The 22,189-nt window shown below is 44.2% G+C and overlaps 1 protein-coding gene across 3 annotated transcripts in view; it reads left to right on the top strand.

Moving 5' to 3' along the window:
* LOC132533932 (rho GTPase-activating protein 20-like) overlaps positions 1-10,709 on the top strand; it is an 18,880-nt gene extending 8,171 nt beyond the window's left edge. The window contains exons 4-6 of one of the 3 annotated variants that reach the window (XM_060177205.1): positions 4,797-4,949; positions 7,430-7,922; positions 9,907-10,709. In XM_060177205.1, coding sequence (XP_060033188.1) covers positions 4,797-4,949; positions 7,430-7,920 — 644 coding nt within the window. In that variant the 3' untranslated portion in view covers positions 7,921-7,922; positions 9,907-10,709. Of the gene's footprint in view, positions 1-4,796; positions 4,950-7,429; positions 8,157-9,906 lie in introns of those variants that run through there. The other 2 variants (XM_060177214.1, XM_060177222.1) reach the window with 2 other exon arrangements.
* Positions 10,710-22,189: the final 11,480 nt, after the last annotated feature.

Here is a 22,189-nt window from a genome sequence, read left to right as displayed (position 1 = left end):
AAGAGAAGGAATTACAGAAGCCAGAACTTCCACCTTCTGCACCTCAAAAAAAATTTTGATCTATACTTCCAGTGGGGGAGACATGATAGGGGAAAATGACCAGAGGGCTCTGAACTCTAACTCCATGAAAAACCGAAGAAAGAGGAGAAAAAAAGAGAGGGACATTTGGATGTAGTAATAGGTGAATGTGTGAATGAAAAGGAAATGAAGATGGTACCATAGGGAGAAATGAGCAAATATCCACAAATATAGACAGGTAATTGTAGAAACAATAGTTAACCCATATCTGCAACCTTGGGAGAACTACTGTAGCTTCCAATGGATGGACTGGGGATACAGAACTCTAGTGGTGGGAACGGTGTGGAGTTATACCCCTGTTACCTTGTAATTATGTAAACCAATATGAAATAACTAATGAAGGAAGGAAGGAAGGAAGATCACTTCATGCAATATCCACCCACATATTTTCTAAACAGCTACCCACCCACATTCAGTCACAGGAACCAATTAACAACTCTCCATTTAGTACCTCACGATATTGTTAGAGAGAGAAGTGGAGTCTTTTTTTTTCTTCACAAACAGGGATGTCTTGAAAAGAAAAAAAAACTCTGTTGATTTGTCTATTCATTTATTTCTTCACCATTAATTTGTTCTTTGCTGATGTTTGAAAGCAAGGCAGATAAGAAGTCCCTTTCCTCAAATATATTTCCTTCACATTCCAGTCTCAAATTCCTCTGCCACATTTCCACATCCACGTGGCCTCTGTCCCAGTGAATGCTCACAGACCCACTCTAATCTCCGAGATTAGATTAGATTAGAAAGATTTCTTGAACACTTGCTCTATGATAGAGCTTGTCTTAGCTTCAGAAATAAATGACAGTGCATTCAGACCCTAGTCTTTAGTCAATGGCAACCTACTCTGTTTCTCAGGCTGAGTTTCCTGCACTGTTAGTGATCAACAGACTACATCACTTCTAAAATTCCTATTAGGACAGTCTAACTACAAATTCTTCCTACTTCCTGGGTCAGCAAAAGTAGCAGGAAGGCTAGGCCAGGGTCTGCAGGCGACCAGACCCTACAGCCGTGGGTGAGCACAGTTGGGGTTAGAAACCTCTGAACCCTCCCTCCACCTGTGGCAGGTAATAAGAAGCTATCAATCATTGTGAGCCTGTGAGTTGGATATTTTCAAGTGGTCTGTGCAATCTAAATGACCAGTTCTTTTTTTTCTATGAAATTACATGTCTAGTCTTAGAATGTACACAGTTACCAAAGGCAGAACTGAAGACAAAATACTCCAGTGATTTTATTATCACAAACACACACACACACACACACACACACACACACACACACACACTGAAAGAGAGTGAGAGACCACAACAACACTGAGGCTCTCCCAAGGTACAGTGGGAACTGGGGACTCAAACCTGGGTGATGAACATAGCAGGTACATTCCCAGGTGAGTTATTTCTCCAACCCACCTGCTTTCTTTTTTTCTTTTCTTTTTTTTTTTTTTTTTTGCCACCAGGGTTATTGCTGGGTTCAGTATCAGTACCGAGAGTCCACTGCTTCTAAGGTCATTTTTTCCTTTTCTTTTTTCTTTCTTTATTTGATAGGACTGAGGTAAAATGAGAGGGAAAGGGAAAAGAGAGACTTGTGTCACCACTCCCCCCCTGCAGGTGGCCACCCAGGGGCTTAAACCTGGATCCTTGTGCTTAGTACTATGTACACTTAACCAAGTGCACCATCACCCAGCCCACATCACCTGCTTTCTTTAATGAATATTCTGCTTTTATACGACCCCATTCAGCAAAAGAAAGTGGAAAACATCGCAGAAATTCTTGCATGTTATTGTCGTCAAATGCGCTCATTTAGGTAATGACAGCAGACACTAGTGTTTGTGCCTCTGGGTGTTTGCTAGTCTCCAGGGCAGCACTCCAGGGTAATTTTTTGTTTGGAGAGAGAGAGAAGAGAGAGAGAGAAAGAGACACAAAGGGAAAGAAATCACAGCATCAAATCTTCCTTCAATGCTATGGGAGTTAGGCCCAAACCTGGGTAGCACTAAGTGAGCTATTTCACTGGCCTGATAAGAGCTTTCTAGACATAGAACAGCTTTCACACACCTGTCTGTTTTAAGGAATCCTAAGAATCTCTCATCTCCAGTGGTTGGTGGTCCCTTAGCAGTCCAGCTAACTGCATCTTTAAAGTTAATTTGTATTGCTAGTGCTTTAACGGTGGCTTAAAAACTTCCACGATTTCAGGGGGTGTTGTTTCATACCTACACATGTGTAATTCAGGGGCCAGCAGTGGCGCACCTGGTTAAACACACACACCACAGTGTACAAGGATCCAGGTTGGAGCCCCTGGTCCCCGTCTGCAGGAGGAAAGCTTCACAAGTGGTGAAGCAGGGATGCAGACATCTCTCTGTCTCTCTCTCTCTTTCTCTGTCTCCCCATTCCCTCTCAATTTCTCTCTGTCTCTATCCAATAATAATAAAATAAAATAAAACACTCTTTTAAAAATGTATTAATTCTAAACACACAAAAACCACCAGAGTTTTTGTGCACACCCCTCTGGTAACCACCACAGAGTCTAAGAGACAGTTTGGTGACTGTGCCTCTCGTCAGTTCATTTGCTTTAGTCACTCCACATATGCTGGGATGTGTGAACTTTGAGTGACTATCATGAACTTTGAATGAACCTTAAAGCAGGCAGCCATGTAGTCTGCTGCTAGCGGGGAGAACTAAGTGTGAGAGGCCTGTAGGCTTTCTGTGAGCTTGAGAGACTAACAAGGAGAAACTGAGTCTGGGAGACTTTTCCCTTTTGGCTCATCTCTGAGGAGAGAGGCTAAAAAATGGGGTGTCTTTCCAGACCTCCACCCAAGGATGGGAGAGCTTCCCTAAGCTCTACCAAGCTTTCACACAGTCCCACACACCTATGAGCAAACCCACCCTGAAGTTGTATTTCATCTCTACTTATAATCACATTCGATTTCATCCACTTAGCCCCAAACAGTATAGTCTCATCTTTTCTTCCTTTATATTTATTTTTTGATTGATGGTTTAATAATGATCAACAAGACTGCAGGATAAGAGGGGTACAATTCCAGACAATTCCCACCACCAACGTTCCACTTCCCATCTCCTCCATTGTAAGCTTTCCTATTCTTTATTCCTAGTCTCATCTTTCCAAATTGCAGAGTGTGACTCCCTCTCTAGTGTATATTCCAGCCATCTGTTCATGGACCCAGAGGCAGTGTTCACACTTGACCACTGTGAACATAGGGTGCCTCTTGAATTAGTGTTTCCACATTCTGGGGACATATGCCACGGAGTGGTATTGCTAGATCAGAAGGCATTTCCATTTGTATTTGCTTAACGAGCTCAAGATTCTCAAGGAGAATAACTCCACTCTATCCCACATGAAGTGGCTATACACTTCATTGTTCTCAGTGAAGTCTCTTGTGAATTAAAAGGCATGATTTTTTTTATTGTGACATATGTCAATGTCAGAGAAAAAGGGAAATGCAAGAAAGGGAACTTTTATTGTTAAAAAATGAGTTATTCATGTACAAACTATTATATTTTACTATTGACTATAAACCATTAATCCCCCAGTAAAGAAACAAAATAATGAGTAAAACAAAAGCACATGGTCTTTGAGAATTCCATAGGGAGGGAGACTTGAAGTGTGGCATTATCATCATCATCATCCCTATTATTATTATTATTATTTCACTATGTCAACTTTTGTTTTGCACTTTGCTTCTGAATTTTCAAGCTCCCGCACTCTTCCTTTGAAGAGGCTGCCTGAGTGGACTCCTGGGAGGAGAAGTGGGAGGGAAGGCAGAGAGCAAGTTGCCCGCTGCTCCTCAGTAGCTTAGCCTTAGAACTCGCACAAGGAAGGAGTCAGGCGGTAGAGCAGTGAGTTAAGCACATGTGGCGCAAAGCACAGAAACTGGCATAAGGATCCCAGTTTGAGCCCGGTTCCCCACCAGCAGGGGTTTCGCTTCACAGGCAGTGAAGCAGGTCTGCACATGTCTATCTTTCTCTCCCCCTCTCTGTCTTCCCCTCTTCTCTCCATATCTCTCTGTCCTACCTAACAATGACATCAACAACAACAATAATAACTACAATAACAATGAAAAACAACAAGGGCAACATAAGAGAAAATAACTAAATATAAAAAATTATATATATATATATATATATATATATATATAAAGAACTAGCATAAAGAAATGAAAATCCTATTCATTAAATCAGCATCACCTATGAGGACAGGGACCACAGCATTTCCTAACATGCCTCCACCAATTATTGAAGGATGGGGGAGAAAAAGAAAACAATGAGAGAAAAGGAAGCCACTGGTGTTTCTGAGTCCATGTACTTGGATCCTGGATGCATCTGGCTGATGGCAGAGCTTAGCAGGACAATGTCGGGCTCCGAGGTGCTAAATAATTCACAGAACTCATTGGTACCAAGGCTAAAACACACAGGCCTTAAATACAGAATCTTAGCACAAGTCCCCAATCTGTAATTCATTCCAAGAAAAGAAAGCTGTTAAAAAAAAGTAAAAGAAACACGTTCTCCTGTTTAATGCTTCGGCTTGGACACCTGCTAGCACCTGGGTCTCCCAGAGACAGCAGAGATGCTCTGCTCACTCATGAGAGGAAGGTGTCTCTCTCCAGAAGCCCAGGGGACATGCGCCACATGTGCTAGTACAGTCACAGGCTCACAGGCTCATCAAGAACCATCAGGTCAACCTCCACTAACATGCAGGTTCTTCCCTTATAGGGCAAGGACACTCACAGGGAAATGAGGCAGGTCACTTGCCAATGGGACCAGATGATTCCACCTCAGCTTCCAGTCTCAAGAAGTCCTTCAGTCTGGATCTGATGTCTGAAGACACCCCAGGTCAGCTCATGCATGGTCCTGGGCCCCTAGCAGGTACCCAAAGGGGAGAACTGAGCCCAGCATTCTAGCAAGTGTCTGCTCTGGGCCCATGACCGCCCTCCTGACAACAGACTCATGACACTGAAAACCATGTGCAGGTCACAGAGGGAGTGGCACAGGCAGGGACCCCAATACCCATCCTCAGTCGAGCTCTGAGAAACCTCAGTAGCCTGAAATCAAATCCATCTTGCTTTTAGAGAGGGGGTTTGATGAGTTAGCAGTCATCACAAGGGGTTCACCACTGGGCTGATTTCTTTCAGACAGAGTCAGAGGAAAAGAGATTCTTCTTCTCCTTCTTCTTCTTCTTCTTCTTCTTCTTCTTCTTCTTCTTCTTCTTCTCCTTCTCCTTCTCCTTCTCCTTCTCCTTCTTCTTTTTCCTCTTCCTCTTTCTCCTCTTCTTCTTCTTCTTCTCCTCCTCCTCCTCTTCTCTCCTTCTCTTTCCCCTTCCCCTTCTCCTCTTTCTCCTTCTTTTAATTTATTGCCACCAGGGGTTGCTGCTAAGGCTCAGTGCCAGCTCTACAAATCCACTGCTCCTGGCAGCTGTTTTTTCGTTCTTTCTTTCTCTTCTTTCTTTTTTTATTCTTCTTTCTAATTTTTATTAGATAGGACAGAGAGAAATTGAGAGAGGACAGGGAAATAGAGAGCAGGAATTAAAGACAGACACCTGTATACCTGATTCATCACTTGTGAAGGGGATACCCTGCAGGTGGGGAGCAAGGGCTTGAACCCAGGTCCATGTCCTAGGCATATGTGTGCTTAACTGGGCGTGGCACCAGCCCCCGAAAAGAGCCTGCTTCAGCAATGGTGGAGGTCAGGCTCAAACCCCGCTCCTGTGTATGACAACCGGATGACCTACCTTCGCAGCCAAGTTCTCATTTTTTCTTTTTTAACTATTTTTTCATTTTTATTTATTTACTGGATGGAAACAGTCAGAAATCGAGAGGAAAGGGGAGTTGCAGAGACATCTGCAGCACTGCTTCACCACTCACAAAGCTTTCCCCATGCAGGTGGGGACCAGGGGCTCAAACCTGGGTTTTTGTGCACTGTAATATATGTGTTCAACCAGGTGGGACACCACCCAGCCCCCCTTTGTTTTTACTTATTAAAAGGAAACACTGACAAAACCACAGGATAAGAGGGGTACAACTCCACACAATTCCCACCACCAGAACTCCGTATCCCATCCCCTTCCCCTGATAGCTTTTCTATTCTTTATCATCCTCCGAAGGGAGGCTGGACAACATACTCTATCTTCCATCTGAGGAATATGGGTTCTGAAATAGGGGCAGCTTGGAACATTCCTACTCATGACCACAGAATGTGAGCTCAGATCTACAGGGATGCAGAGGTCACATAGGCTGCTAAGCTGAATATGGGCCCCAGATCAGATCAGATCAAATCAATGGGGTTTACAGTCAACAATATTTATACACTTTTCCCATATTTGAGAGCTACTCTCTTCCCTGATCCAGATTTCCGGTCCTTTTTCCAGCCATGATATCATCTCCCCAGATAAAACTTGAACCCACCTGCATATCAGATGTCAGGCTCAGAAAAAAAAAAAAAAGTCATCCCCCCCCCCCTTTTTTTAAACCAGAGTACTGCTCAGCTCTGGCTTATGGTGGTGTTGAGGACTGAACCTAGAACTCAGAGCCTAAGGCATGACAGTCTTTTTGCATAGCCATTATGCTATCTTTTCTGCCCTACATTTTAATTTTCTCAATTGTGCAGACAGTGGCTCCTTGTCTGTATCTCCAGAGTGCTTCCATGTGCACTTAACTGCCTGGCCCCTGATGATTCTTATTCTATAAGCAGCCCACTCCAAAAATTTTCCTTGTTAAAATTTGTACCCCAATTGACAGCTAGAAAGAACTATAAGCAAATGTTGCTCAAATGAATGAAGAAAGGTTAGGCCTCTCTCTATGTCAGCTTGTTCCAGTCTATCTCCCCCTGGATACAAGGTCTCCTTTGATTGGTCACAGGGGGACCATAAACTCTAGCATCAACAAACAGCGTGCATTTAAGAATTGGGGACATGGCGGTCAGGCACTGGGTTAAGCACATATAGTACAAAGAGCAAAGACCCAAGCAAGATTCCCGTTTCAAGTCAGCTAGACCCCAACCACAGGGGTGTCACTTCACAAGCCTCGAAGCAGGTCTGCAGGTGGCTTTCTTTCTTTCCCTCTCTCCATCTACCTTCCCCTCTCAATTTCTCTCTGTTCTATTGAATAAATAATAATAATAATAAAAGTCCTCCAGAAGTGGTGGGTTTGTAGTGCTGGCAACGAGCCCCAGTGACTAGGGGCAAAAAAGAAGAAAAGAGAAAAAAGAAAAAGATGGGGGAGCTTTCTCCACAATGGTTAGCTAAGTAAGTGGGGGTGTGCCCTGGACCCCTGCACTAGTTTCTCTCCATCCTCTGCTCAGTGCCCAGCTCCTACCTCTGTCCATTACCAAAATCACTTTCACCTTCACAGATGTCCTTGCTGGGGGTGACTTCGCTACCTGGACCACTTTCCCATCTGTCACCAGCTGCCACCAATACCAGGGCATCTTGGTGGCCATGGACCAGAGGAAGAATGCTATCACTACCTCCACCCTCAGTGATCCAGAAAACAACTGGCGTGACTATCTGTGTGTGACCCCCGAGGAGGAGGAGCAAGAGACTGTAATGTCCCTCTGGGCCTCTGCTCACATCGCAGAGTCTGTCATGGCCTGTGGGGACAGGCTGGATCCCAAGGTGCCTCTGTATGACAGCTATGCCCGGCAGCACCCCATCTTCCCACTCCACATGGCAGAGGAGGACCTCATGGAACACATCAGTCTGCTTCTGCAGGGAAATAAGGACGCGGTCAGCCCCTTCAGCGCCTCTGTCACCACCTCTCTGATCATCTGCAGGCTCATGGGGTTCATCAGCACAGATTGCCAGAAGCAGAACCTCGCCATCCCAGAGTCGTATTTCTCCTAAAGGTACACACCTTCTGCGTGACTTGATTTCCAAAGGACAAATTTAAGCATGGCCAGGCGGTGGTGTACTGGTTTAAGTACCCATAGTACTAAGTGCAAAGACCCACCCAAGGATCTGGGTTTGAGCCAGGAGGGAGGTTTCACAAGCGGTGAAACAGGCCTGCAGGTGTCTCTCGTTCTCTCCCCCTCATTACTTCCCCCTCCTCTCTCAATTTCCTTCTGTCCTATCAATTTTTTTTCCAATAAAATGAAAAAAACAATGGCCACCAGGAGCAGTAGATTCATAGTGCCAGTACTGAAACCTAGCGGTAACCCTGGAGGCAATAAATAAACAAATAAATAAATAAAATTTTAAGGGACCAGGCAGTGGCGTACCTGGTTAAGCACTCATATTACAGTATGCAAGGACCCAGGTTCAATTCTATCCCCACCTGCAGGGGGAAAGCTTCACAAGTGGTGAAGCAGTGTTGCAGGTTCTTTCCCTCTCTCCCTCCATATATATATGGTGGGGAAATATATATTATATTTTAGACATATATAAATATGTCTAAATATAATATATATTTCCCCACCTCTCTCAATTTCTCTGTTCCTATCCCATAGTAAATTAAAAAAATATAAAAAGAAAATTTATTAAATAAATTTTAAAAAGTACAAATTTACCCTAGAAAATGTACATGTACACACACATACCTCCCTCCTTCTAGCTTCTTAAGCCTAGAATATAGTGTACAGTAATTTTAAAGCAAAATAATGATTAGAAAAAGACGTAGCAAACAAAGTCATGAGTTCTCTCATTGTTATGCTTGAATATGGTGGGTAAAAGCCTCAGTCTTATATTAAATCTGATAGACAGATGATTGATGTCCCTGCTTCCAATTCAGTCCTCTGCAGTGGCAGACACTCTATTCTCGGGCACGGGGAGCTGGGGCTTATTTGGAGTTGGCTAGTCAAGGGCCTCCTCTCAGCCTCATCACTGAGGGGTGCAGAGCTCTGACCCAAGTCTCCAAGCCTGTGGTTCCATGATTTAAACAGCGGCACTGCTTCTGACTCCTCTGCTCCTCCTGGCCTGGCCTGGCCTGGGTGGATTGGGCCATAGGATGGAGCAGACACGGTTCCAGGCACAGTGCTCTTCCTCCTACTGTGCCCAGCCAGAGAAATGCTGGGTCATTATTTCACCTCTGAAACGGGGTAAAGGAAATAATAAGAATCCAGAACCCCCTGATGGAGTTACAACTTGCTTTAAAAATCACAGCTCCTCCCCAAGCTCACCATGAAAAACAGCAGCATCATGGGGGAAAAAAAGCACACACACTCACACAGCCTTTCCGGTTTATGAACTCCCGGGACCCACCTGTGTCAGCTTGTTAGTTCTGGCAGTTACTCCAGGTCTGTCTCGGTCCCTTCTCTAGGCTGGGTCAACAGAATATGTAATAAGCCTTGGGACTGCCTGAAGGTCCAATAAGAAAGTGGGTAGAAACCAATTTGTTAAATGACAGTTTTGATTTCTAGCAGCTTTTTCCTCAACCATGCAAGTTTTGGCCGCAGCTCACAGCAGGAGACCTGGTAGCAGACTAGGGACTTGAGATTCGGGGCCTGGATCCATATAATAGGAGTTCCTTCATTTTTGGCTATTTCTAATCATAAATTCCTCTTATTTCTTAGAGGAAGTCTTTGGGCAATCCATTTCATCAGGAATTGAAGTGAATCTAGACCCTGAAAATATGAATTTTTTCCCCACCACATTAAACCACCACTGGAGTCTAATTCAGTGATAGTGACATCAGCCAAAAGGCACAACTACAGAATGACACCAAGGCCTCCCTGTTCGGGGCCACACAGCCCAGTGTCCAGAGCTCTCTCAGATACTCAAGATGAACGTGTCTATAGTCTTTGCCACTCTATAGTCATTGTATAGCGATGCTCTTTTTCTTCCTTTATTCTAACATTCCAGTGACAAATATTTATATTTCCCCCCAATTTGCAGGACTTAGTCGAATTTGAATCCAGTCTTCAGCTGCGAGTTTTCTCTCACAAAAATGGATTTGAGACACCTTCATCTCAGGCACTAGTGGAGATTCTCTGTGCTGACTTGGATATATGGAAAATGAGCTTCCTACAGAAATCTTGGCTCATCTACTCTCCTGTTCTTCTAGCAACCCTTATCTCCTCATTAGAGAAAAAAATTCTCCACAAATTTCTCCTCTATCTTTCAATATTATATCAATCATAGTATAGTATAGTATATTATGTATTTTAGCAATAAATAAATGATATTCCATAACTCTGTGCCTTAAATGACTACTTTGTCCTGGCCTATAGAAGCATTTAGGCAAAGATTCAGGACAGTAAAATATTAGGAAGAACAAAATCAATTCTAATTTCACTGTCAATCACTTTGATAAGCTAGCTTATCTTCTTCCAGGTATATTTTCATATCTTTACTGTGAAATATAACACATATACAAATAGGTTTTAGAGTTTGGTAAAGAATACAATAGAAAAATCTCACTAGGTGTGGGGGGGAGACAGGCGGGTGGTGGCGCACCGGGTTAAGCACATAGTACTAAATGCAAGGATCTGAACAAGTATCCAGGTTCGAGCCCCTGGCTCCCAACATGCTCCATAAATGGCAAAGCAGGTCTGCAGGTATCTATCTTTCTCTCCCCTTCTTTATCTTACCCTCCCTTCTCAATTTCTCTCTGTCCTATCCGATGAAATGGAAAATATGACTGCCAAGAGCAGTGGATTTGTAGACACCAAGCAGTGGATTTGAAGCACCGAGCCTCAGAGATAACCCTGTGGGCAAAAAGAAGGAGGAAGTGCTGGTGGGGGGTGAGAGGGAAAGGAGGAGGAGGAGGAGAAGGAAGAGAAGAAGAAGAAGAAAAGAAGAAGAAGAAGGAGAAGGAGAAGGAGAAGGAGAAGGAGAAGGAGAAGGAGAAGAAGTCGTCTCACTGGATGTTATCCAGACCACAAAATATAACATTATCACCCCTCAGAAACAGTCATGTCTTTGACCAGCCACCACACTTCCTAACCTTCCGACAGACATCACAGACGACTTGACTTCTGTGCTAATTATTTCCTTTCGATCATTTTATCACTTGAGTATGCATCGCCAAACATTGCTTTACTCTATTAGTTTGGTCTGGATTTTAAATTTCATATCAATTAAAATTACATCCTATGCATTTTTTAAAGATTTTATTTATCTGTTAATGAAAGGAGTAGAGAGAGAGCAAGAACCAGCCATCACTCTGGTACATGTACAGCCAGGGATTGAACTCAAGACCTCATGCTGGAGAATCTAATGCTTTACCAACTGCTTCACCTCCCAGACCACCATCCCATGCGTTTTATATCTTGATATGCATACTGGACTTGGCCGAAGTTGATTTATTCTCACAGCTGTAGAAGATGCCAATGCACAACATAATTTATCTGCTGACCTCAAGTGAGGCAGATTTCTATACTCAGTATATTCTTTGAACCTTTTCTGTCAGGGGTTGAATTATACAATCAATAGGACTTAACACCCCACCACTGACCATTGTAGTACAGGTTTTTGTTGTTTGAAATTATTCAGAGGTATTGTACCTAACCACCTGACAGCTTCAAGACAGTAGGCACTATACTTTACTAGCCATTTCCGTTGGACTCTCACTTAGATCATTTCCAATCAATTGTTTCATGAGGTCTTTGAGATTACATGCACTGAGGTTACAGTGGAAAAAAATTTAGGATTTTTTTTTTTTGCCTCCAGGGTTATTGCTGGGGTTCAGTGCCTGCACTATGAATCCACTGCTCCTGAAGGCTATTTTTTCCCTTTTGTTGCCCTTGTTGTTTATTGTTGTTGTTATTGCTGTTGTTGTTGGAGAGGACAGGAGAAATGGAGGAGGGGAAGACAGAGAGGGGGAGAGAAAGATAGACACCTGCAGACCTGCTTCACTGCTTGTGAGGTGACCCCCCCTGCAGGTGGGGAGCTGGGGGCTAGAACCGGGATCCTTACACTGGTCCTTGCGCTTAGTGCCATGTGCACTTAACCCACTGTGCTATAGCCCAATCCCCCCAAATTTATAATTTTAAAAAATTTGTTGATTGATTATTGGATAGAGATAGAGAGACATTGAGAGGGGAGGAAGAGATAGAGGGGGAAAGAGACAGACAGATACCTGAAGCCCTGCTTTACCACCAGTGAAAATTTTCCTACTGCAGGTGGGGACCAGGGCCTTGAACCCGGGTCCTTGCTCATTGTAGTGTGTGTGTGTTTAACCAGGTGCACCACCCCCTGATCCCCCGTGAAAAGTTTTATAAAGATGTTTCTTCTGTACTTCCAAGCATTTTCATAGGACATTTTCTCGTCCTAGGATTACTATGTCAGCAAGATCAATATTTTTTTAATGTTTATTTATAAAAAGGAAACACTGACAAAAGCCATAGGATAAGAGGGGTACAACTCCACACATTTCCCACCACCAGAGTTCCATATCCCATCCCCTCCCCTGATAGCTTTCTTATTCTTTATCCCTCTGGGAGTATGTACCCAGGGTCATTATGGGGTGCAGAAGGTGGAAGGTCTGCTTCTGTAATTGCTTCCCAAGGTCAATATTTTAATGACAGATTTCCTTGTACAAGGGTGGTATTTCTCCTTTCATGAAAGATGTGAATGACAGTCCCTGTAAGACCTGGACCTTGACAGTATTAGAGATTCTCTCTCCTTCTCTCTGCTCTCCTTCCCTCTCTATTTGGTACCTTGACACTTTAGTCTTCCTATGGACCAATCTGCACATCACAACCCAGCATCAAGGATGGTCTTGCCTGAGGTCTTCATATCATGCCCTCCAGTGGGGATTCCTAAGAGAAATGACAGTTCTCCACAGAGTGCAATCTCACTGTTAACTATGTGTGAATCTCCTGGAGTTCTTCTGATCTCTTCAACTCTCACCAACAGCTTGCCTTGTGTGGCCATCTTTATATCAAACAGAGGACACAAGACCTCTGTCCAGTATCTGGCTCCTGTTTGCCATACACTGTTCTGCTTCTGAATAGATATCCTTATTCTGCTAACTAGAAAGGTAAGTGATGATATTGGGATACGGAAATCTATTCACACAATTATACAACTTTCTATAATAATGTTTTTCTCCAACATACACTTATACTTGGGTTTTTTTCCCCAACCAAAAATGAGAAATAAATAAATTACAATTCAGTCTTGGTGCCCAGAGCACAAGGACTACTCTAGGTCGAGAGGGACGGAAGACAGAAATCCTGTGCTTTGCCTAATGGCAAATGGACTTATTTTCTAAGTTAGAATAATAAAGACTTACATTTGAAAGAAGCAAGTAAATCCATTGATCAGATCATCATCAAAACTTCTCTGTCTCTCTCTGTCTCTCTCACATACACACACACACACCATTTTTGTTAACCAAACTTAAATGTTCTATATTTGAAATAAGTCAAATAGAAGAAAATCCCAGCCTACAATGCTTACTCTATGCTGAGAGAAATATGTCTCAGGGATGCTCTTGGAGGACTTCCATTACTTTTCTGATTATTATTATTATTTTACCTCCAGGGTTAAAGCTGAGGCACTGCTCCTGGTGGCCATTTTTTTCCATTTTATTGGCTCCAATAGAGAGAAAATGGGGGGATAGAGAGGGAGAGAGAAATATAGACACCTCTAGTCCTGCTTTACCCCTCGCAGTGGGGGGGGGGGGCTTTGACCTGGGCCCCTGTGTAAATTTTGTGCTTAGTACTATGTGTGCTGAACTAGGTACACCATTGTCCAGCCCCCAGGACCTACATTCCGTTGAAGTAAACTCTTAAATAGGATGAATGAAAGGAGAAGGTAATATATCTCCTTCAATAGCACATAACCTACTGTAGCACAGAAAAGAGCTGGAGAAATAGCGTCCTAGTCAAGCAAAAAAGGCTCTAATGCCTGAGACACCAAATTTACAGATTCATTTTCCAGCAGCACTACCACAAGCAAGTGCTGAGCAGTACTCTGGTTGAAAAAAAAAAGGGGAGTCGGGCTTTAGCGCAGTAGGTTAAGTGCAGGTGGCGCAAAGCGCAAGGACCGGCAGAAGGATCCCAGTTCGAGCCCCCGGTTCCCCACCTGCAGGGGAGTCGCTTCATAAGCAGTGAAGCAGGTCTGCGGGTTCCTCTCTTTCTCTCTTCCTGTCTCCCTTTCTGTCTTCCCCTCCTCTCTCCATTTCTCTCTGTCCTATCCAACAACAATGACAATGATAGTAACTACAACAATAAAACAACAAGGGCAACAAAAGGGAATAAAAAAATAAAATAAATATTTAAAAAAGGAAAAAAGAAAAAGAACAATAAGTAAAAAATAAACACAGAAGAACAAGAGGTATCTTCTGGCAGAAGTGTTTAGGAAAGCTTCAATACAGCACATGGGGGGTATAAATGTACTTTGAACATAACAGATTTTCAGAAGGAGAGAGCTAAGGGGAGGAATTGAGGGAACAGGCCAAGAATGCAGAAGTTAATGGAAAAGCATGAGGACAGCAGAGAAGCGATTACAGAAGCCAGAACTCCTACCTTCTGCACCTCAAAAACAGCTTTGCTCCATACTCGCAGTTGGGGAGAAGTGATGGGAGGAAGAGGATGAGAGGGCTCTGAACTCCAGCTCCATCAGCACCCAGAGAGAGAGGAGAAAAGGAGAGGGTCATCTGGAGGTAGTAATGTTATCATAGTGGCTTGGAGGGGAAGGGAGGATTGGATCAGGAAGCAAAAGGGGGCAATTGTGAATAAATACAGACAGACAGTTGTAGAGATGATGGTTGGCCCATGTGGTGGCTTGCTGTGGGCCGACGGAAGATTCAGAATCCTGATGGTGGGAGTGGAGTGGATTTATACCTCTGTTGACGTGGAATTTCATAAATCAATGTTAAATCACTAATAAAGTTTAAGAAGAGAGAGAGAGAGAAGTTTGAGGACACTGTAACCAGAGAGATTGTCAGGGAGAGACATAGTAGGAGCCCCAAGGAAGGTAGTTGGACTGCAGCATGAACTTGAAACAGAACAGGGCGCAGAGCCTACAGAGATGAGCTCAAGGAGTTACTGAAACTTCCGGGCAAGTGGAGGCAAGATGGTACCTTAATAGTCTGCGGGCAAAGATGACAGCCCCCAAACAAGATTCACTAACCCCCACCACAGAACCTTAATATTCCACATGATGGTGTGTGTGTGTGTGTGTGTGTGTGTGTGTGTGTGTGCGCGCGCGCGCGCGCACAGGCTAAATGCTTCAAATAAGTCATTTTTCTCAATCCCTAGAACTAATTTTGCTTTTTTTTTTGTGGGAGGCCCTAACCCCTCCCCCCCTCCCCCCCACACACACACAATCACACTGAGAGTAGAGATATTGCAGGATGTGTAGAACTGGATGGGAGGGCAAAGTATGAATACTTGAGACCTAGAAGCCCATCTCACTCCTGCTACATCCCAGGCAAACAAAGAGATGTTTGGCCTCAGAAAACCAGGCATGGGAGGCCCCAGGACAGTGCGGAGGAGACTGAGCCAAGAGCAGGAAGGACAGCTAAGAGGGTGAGGACTATTCCTATGGCAGGTGTCTTCCTGGATTCTCAGGAGCAGATGGCACTCAATGACAGGGACTGTCTGCTGGTGATGGGGCCTGCAAGTCCTTTCATTGCAAAGCTGTGTTGCCCTAGATTCACTCACAAGACCACCAACAGGTAAGAGAGGAGGCTGGTGCCTGACACTGTCTAATATGACTTAAGTCAGGGCTAGAGAGCAACACCCCCACCCCCATATTCTCTCTCGTTGACCTATTTGAATTAAAAACAAAAGTCATGTAGGAGGAACAGAGAGGTCCCTTGGGAGTCTGGTGCATGAAGGGACAGGGGAAGTCAAGTGCTGAGGGAAACTGGGGCCCCTGCAGACACGACAATGTCTGAAAGATGACGAGAACCCCTGTATCTGTTGGCCAGCCTTACTGGGCTCAGTATTCTCCAACAATCGTTGTTGTAAGTGACTAACAGAACATCTACCTTGCTCTCTCTCTCGCCCTCAGCTCAGCAGCAGCCCAGAGCACCTGGCCCTGTAGGTCAGAGACATATGAAGGCATGGTTCCACATACTTCGGAGTTCTTTATTTTCATCCTACTATACTTTTGTATAAAGAAGTATCCAGAGAGAGAGAGAGAGAGACAGAGAGACAGAGAGAGAGACAGAGAGAGAGAGACAGAGAGAGAGGGAGGGAGAGAGAGAGAGGGAGAGAGAGGTATCCAAAGAAAATTTTTTTTTTTTTTTTTTGCACAGAGGCCTTGCACAAATATACTCCACTGCTCCTGGCAGATTCTTTTTTTTTTAGTTGAAATACACATATGGAGAGAAAGAGAGAGAGAAACACAGTAAAGAGTTATGAAAGTGGGTCTGGGGGGATAGCATAATGGTTATGCAAAAGCCATTTAAGCCTGAGGCTCTGAAGTCCCAAATTCAATCCCCAACATCACCATAAACCAGAACTAAGCAGTATTCTGGCCTCTCTCTCTCTCAATCTCTCTCTCTCTCTCTCCCTATCTATCTTTCTTGCTGTATCTACTCTTTCTTACTAAAATAAACTAAATAGAAATATTTGGGGGCCAGGCGGTAGCGCAGCAGGTTAAGCGCAGGTGGCGCAAAGTGCAAGGACCGGCGTAAGAATCCCGGTTTGAACCCCCAGCTCCCCACCTGCAGGGGAGTCGCTTCACAGGCGGTGAAGCAGGTCTGCAGGTGTCTCTCTTTCTCTCCCCCTCTCTGTCTTCCCCTCCTTTCTCCATTTCTCTCTGTCTTATCCAACAACGATGACAACAATATTAACGACAACAACAACGATAGACAACAAGGGCAACAAAAGGGAAAAAAATGGTCTCCAGGAACAGTGGATTCATAGTGCAGGCACCGCGAGCCCCAGCAATAACCCTGGAGGCAAAAAAAAAAAGAAATATTTTTTTAAAGTTATAAAGACACTAGATACCATAGCACCACACTACCATTTATGTTGCTTCCTGCAGTGTCATGCACTGTGTGACTCTAGCCTGGGTCCCTGCACATGCTAAGATGTGTACTCCACTGGGTGAGCTATCACTCAGCCCCTAGAGAGGCTTTTATTCAGGGCCGAGGGGAGGGGAGGGGAGAGCTGAGAGAAAAACATGTAAGATTTTCAGAGAAAACCACTCTCAGAAAGATGTAAGGGCACTAACTCTGGTGGCAATAATAAAAGAAGGGAAAGGAGGAGAGAGGAAGAGAGAGGGGGGAGGAAGAGAAAGCTGTCAAGTATTGAAAAGCTTCTCAAAGTCTTTCTGCATCCTTGATCTTCACATGGTGAATGTTCCATGAAGGGGAAATGCAAATAGTTCTCTGAATTTCTGCGGCCTGATCTGTATGGTGAATCCATTGGGCTCTAGAATTTTCTTCTTGTCCATTTGTTATACTTCATTTGGCTTTCATCTCCAATGCTACTCAACTGTTGTAAAAAAATGTTTCATCGGGAATATGGGATGATCTCACCCTCAGGCAGAAGTTGAAAAACAAGATCAGAAGAGAAAACACAAGTAGAACCTGAACTGGAATTGGCGTATTGCACCAAAGTAAAAGACTCTGGGGTGGGTGGGTGGGGGGAAGAATACAGATCCAAAAAGGATGACAGAGGACCTAGTGGGGGTTGTATTATTAGATGGAAAACTGGGAAATGTTATGCATGTACAAACTACTGTATTTACTGTTGAATGTAAAACATTAATTCCCCAATAAAGAAATTTAAAAAAATGTTTCATTGTTAGGAAAGTTGCAATACATAAAAATTAAGTCAGAATAGGAGAGGTTACTAGCCCTTTCTCTCTCTCTGTGTGTGTGTGTGTGTGTGTGTGTTTAGCTATCTGCATGAAAAATCCACCCCAGGCACAATAAAATCACATACTTACAAGGCCCCAATTTCAGAAGCAAACAAAAACTAGATTAAAAAAAAAACATAAATGTGGGGCCAGGTGGTGGTACACCTGGTTGAGCACATATTACAATGTGAAGGAACCTGCAGGGAGAAAGCTTCACAAGCAGTGAAGCAGGGCTACAAGTCTCCCCCCCCCATCTTTTTAATTTAATTTTTTAAACCATTATTTGTTGGGTAGAGACAGCCAGAAGTCAAGAGGGAAAGAGGTGATAGAAAGGCAGAAAGCTAGGGACACCTGCAGCCCTGCTTCCCCACTCGCAAAGCTTTTCTTCCCCTTGCAGGTAGGGACTGGGGGCTTGAACCTAGGCCCTTGCACACTGCAACATGTGCGCTCCACCAGGTGCGCCACCACCTGGCCCCAGGTGTCTCTCTTTCTCTCTCCCTCTTTGCCTCCCTTTCCCTCTTGATTTCTGGCTGTCTCTATCCAATAAATAAATATTTTAAAAAAAGAAAACCATAGATGTTTAAGTGCAAGAACAAAGAAATTATTCTTCGATGGAGGGATATTTTGCATTAAAATTCTCTAGGTATAGTCAGGAATCTGGGGGGTAGAAGACAAGACAATCCATGTCTGAAGCCTCGTCTTCGATTCCAGCTAAGGTTTTCCCTTCCCCTTCCCACCCCTCACCCCAAGAAACATTTTGAAATTTCTCTAAGAAACACTTATAACAAGAAACACTGTACTAAAGCCTGAAGTTATCTAACACAAACAGGGGAAATCAAGGATTCATTTCTCTCCTAAAATATACCATCTGGGGCCAGGCGGGTGACACTCCTGGTTAAGTGCATACACTACAGTGAGCAAGGACCAGAGTTCGAGCCCCTGGTCTCCCCACCTACAGGGGGGTAAAGCTTCATGAGCGGTGAAGCAGGGCTGCAGGCATCTGTCTGCCTTTCTTCTTTCCTCTCTATCTCCCCCTCCCCTTTCAATTTCTCTGTCTCTAGCCAATAAATATATAAATAAATATTTACCATCTTCCTTGGCCTGTGTTCTCCACATGCTAAAATATCCCACCCTTTGTGGGGAAACCTGTCATTTGAAGGAAGAAGGATGCAGAGAGACATTTCAGAAGTGGGCTTGGATAGACTCAAACAGCTCCTTCATTTCATCAAATAAATGCAAGCCCTTCGCACAACCACGGCCTCAAAGATTTTCATAAGGGGTATGTGTGGGGGTGGGGTGGGGGGATGGCTCACCTGATAAAATGCACACAGTAGCATGCTAGGACTTGGGTTCAAGCCCCCGGACCTCACATAGGTGCACCTGCACAGGAGAAGCAGTGTTGGAGCAGTGCTGTGGTGTCCCTCTCCTCTCTCTCTCTCTCTCCTCTCTCTCTCTCTCTCTCCTCTCTCTCTCCTCTCTCTCTCTCTCTCTCTCTCTCTCTCTCTCCTCTCTCTCTCTCTCTCTCTCTCCTCTCTCTCTCTCTCTCTCTCCTCCTCTCTCTCTCTCTCTCTCTCTCTCTCTCTCTCTCTCACCCTCAGTCAATCAGTCAAGCAATCAGTGCCCACGGGATGAATAGAGCTGGGCAGGTCTGAAGCCCTAGTGAAAATGTTGGAGGCACAAACAAACAAACAAACAAAGATGCTCCTGGGAGTCGGGCAGTAGTGCAGCTGGTTAAGTGCACATGGTGCGAAGCTCAAGGACCAGCAGAAGGATCCCGGTTCAAGCCCCCGGCACCCCACCTGCAGGGGAGTCAATTCACAGGTGGTGCAGCAGGTCTGCAGGTGTCTATCTTTCTCTCCCCCTCTCTATCTTCCTCTCCTCTCTCCATTTCTCTCTGTCCTATCCAACAACGACATCAGTAACAACAATAATAACTACAACAATAAAACAACAAGGGCAACAAAATGGAATAAATAAATTATTTTTTTTAAAAAAATGCTCCTAAAACTCAATAACATTAAGTGTCCTGTTGGTAAATAGAGCAAACCAGAGATCCACAGACCCACTGAAGTTTGGGGGAAGCGTGTGTCCAAATCTGATATCCAAATCTGCTTTCTCTGGGGAAGGGGGCCTAGAGATTGCATCTTATCTTCAAATGCCACCTAAAACAAGACTGCATGGGGGCGCTCAGGAGATAGCTCCTCCACAAGATCACACGTTCTGCCAGACACGAGGGCCTGGAGTCAAGCCTCTGAGGACCACATGGGAGCAGCTCCAATGGGGATGCTTCAGGAAGAGCTGAGCAGTGCTCTGAGGTCTGCCTTTCTCAGTCTCTGTCTCTGAAACACCGCCCCCCCTTCCTTCTTGGCAATAAAATAAAGTGAAAAAGAAACAAAAAAACAAATCTCATTGTTTTGCCTACTTTCATGTGGTGACTCAGAAGAGCAGGATTATGACTTGTGATTTCCTCACCTACTTTTCAATGTTAAAATTTACTCTTTGAAAAGCGAATCAATACACAATAGTAAGAATAAAAATAGTCTGCAGGTAAAGCAGAGCATCATCATACAGTTCTTGACTAGCATCGTGTTAAGGGTGTCCTCCTATGTCTTCATAAGAAGTTCTTTTCTGTGTGTGTGTGTGTGTGTTTTGTGTGTGTGTGTGTGTGTGTGTGTGTGTGTGTGTGTGTGTGTGGTCAGCCAGTAGCACACCCAGTAGAGTTCAAGTTACCATTTGTAAGGAACCTCCTTCAAGCCTCCAGTCCCTACTAGCAGGGAGGAAGCTTTATAAGTGGTGAAGCAGTGCTGCAAGTGTCTCTCTCTTTCTTTTTTTTTTTTTCATATTTTATATTCCCCTTTGTTGCTCTTGTTGTTTTTCATTGTTGTTGTAGTTATTGTTGTCATTATTGATGTCATCATTGTTTGATAGGACAGAGAGACATGGAAAGAGGAGGGGGAAGACAGAGAGGGGAAGGGAAAGATGGACACCTGTAGACCTGCTTCACCACCTGTGAATTGACTCCTCTGCAGGTGGAGAGCTGGGGACTCAAACCAGAATCCTTACACCGGTCCTTGCACTTTGCACCACATGCGCTTAACCCGGGCACTACCGCCCGACTCCCTCCCTCTCTCTCTTTCTATCTCCCACTCTCCCTCAACTTTTCTCTGCCCTCTCAAAATAAAAGAAGGGAAAAAGAGTGAAAATAGAAGGAAGGAGGAGGAGGAAGAAAAGGAGGAGGATGTTGAAATTGGTAGATTTGTACTCCAGACACCCAGTAGCAGCAATAAAGCTGGTAGAAATAAAAAGAAATAAATAAAACAGAATTTTTTTTTTGCATTTCTCAAAATGAGATTTATCAAGGTCTGACCTAAGGCAAAGCTGATTTTTTTTTCAAAAAAGAATTTCTTTTTATTGCCACCCACGTTATCGCTAGATCTCAGTGCCAGTTCTTTTCATCTATTGATTGATTAACTGGTTGATTGATTTGACTGATAGGAAAGAGAGAAGTTGAAAAGGGGGTGGGGGTAGAGAAGAAAAGAGGGGGGCCAGGTGGTGGTGCACCTGGTTGAGTTTACATGTTACAATGTTCAGGGACCTGGGTTTCAGCCCCAGGTCCCCATCTGCATGGGGAAAGCTTTGCAAGTGGGCAGGGGTAGATAGCATAATGGTTATGCAAACAGACTGTCATGCCTGAGGCTTCAAAGTCCCAGATTCAATCCCCTGCACCACCATAAACCAGAGGTGATCAGTGCTCTGGTAAAAAATAAAACAAAATAAAATAAAATAAAATAAAATAAAATAAAATAAAATAAATAAATAAATAAAAGCTTTACAAGTGGTGAAGCAGTGCAGGTATCTCTGTCTCTCTCCCTACCTTCTCAACTTACAGCTGTCTATATCCAATAAATAAATAAATAAAAATAATAAACCGATCAAAGAGAGAGAGAGAGAGACCTAGTGACCTGCTTCACCACTAGGGGAAGCTTTTTCCCCTGCAAGTGGGGATCCAGGGGTTTGAACCTAACCCGAGTTCTTGCACATGGTAACACATATGCCACCGCGACGCAGGGAGCTGACACTTTTTACAGAGCCAAGCAGGGAAGAGGGTGGAGAAGAGAGTGAGTTTCCTGGTCCCCACGGAGACCTGGGAGCAGGAAAGGGCCAGAGGACAGCCCTGCCACCCATGGCCACCAGGTGCAGAGAAGATCAAGGGAGAGAGGAAGCAGAAACCAATTTTTCAAAATAGCCCAGTGGCTGGGGGTGGGTGGGGGTGAGGTGAGTGGGGGTGGGGGTGAGGGAATAACAGCAGCAGATGCAGGAGGTCCTGTGGATACCCTGCAGACAAAAAGGCAGACCAGACACAAGAGCACCCTTGGTGCTGGTAGGTCATATGGAGACAAGTGTGTATCTT

This window comes from Erinaceus europaeus, chromosome 2, assembly GCF_950295315.1.
Source record: "Erinaceus europaeus chromosome 2, mEriEur2.1, whole genome shotgun sequence".
NCBI classification, from domain to species: Eukaryota; Metazoa; Chordata; class Mammalia; order Eulipotyphla; family Erinaceidae; genus Erinaceus; species Erinaceus europaeus.
This window is presented reverse-complemented; position numbering and strand designations above follow the sequence as displayed.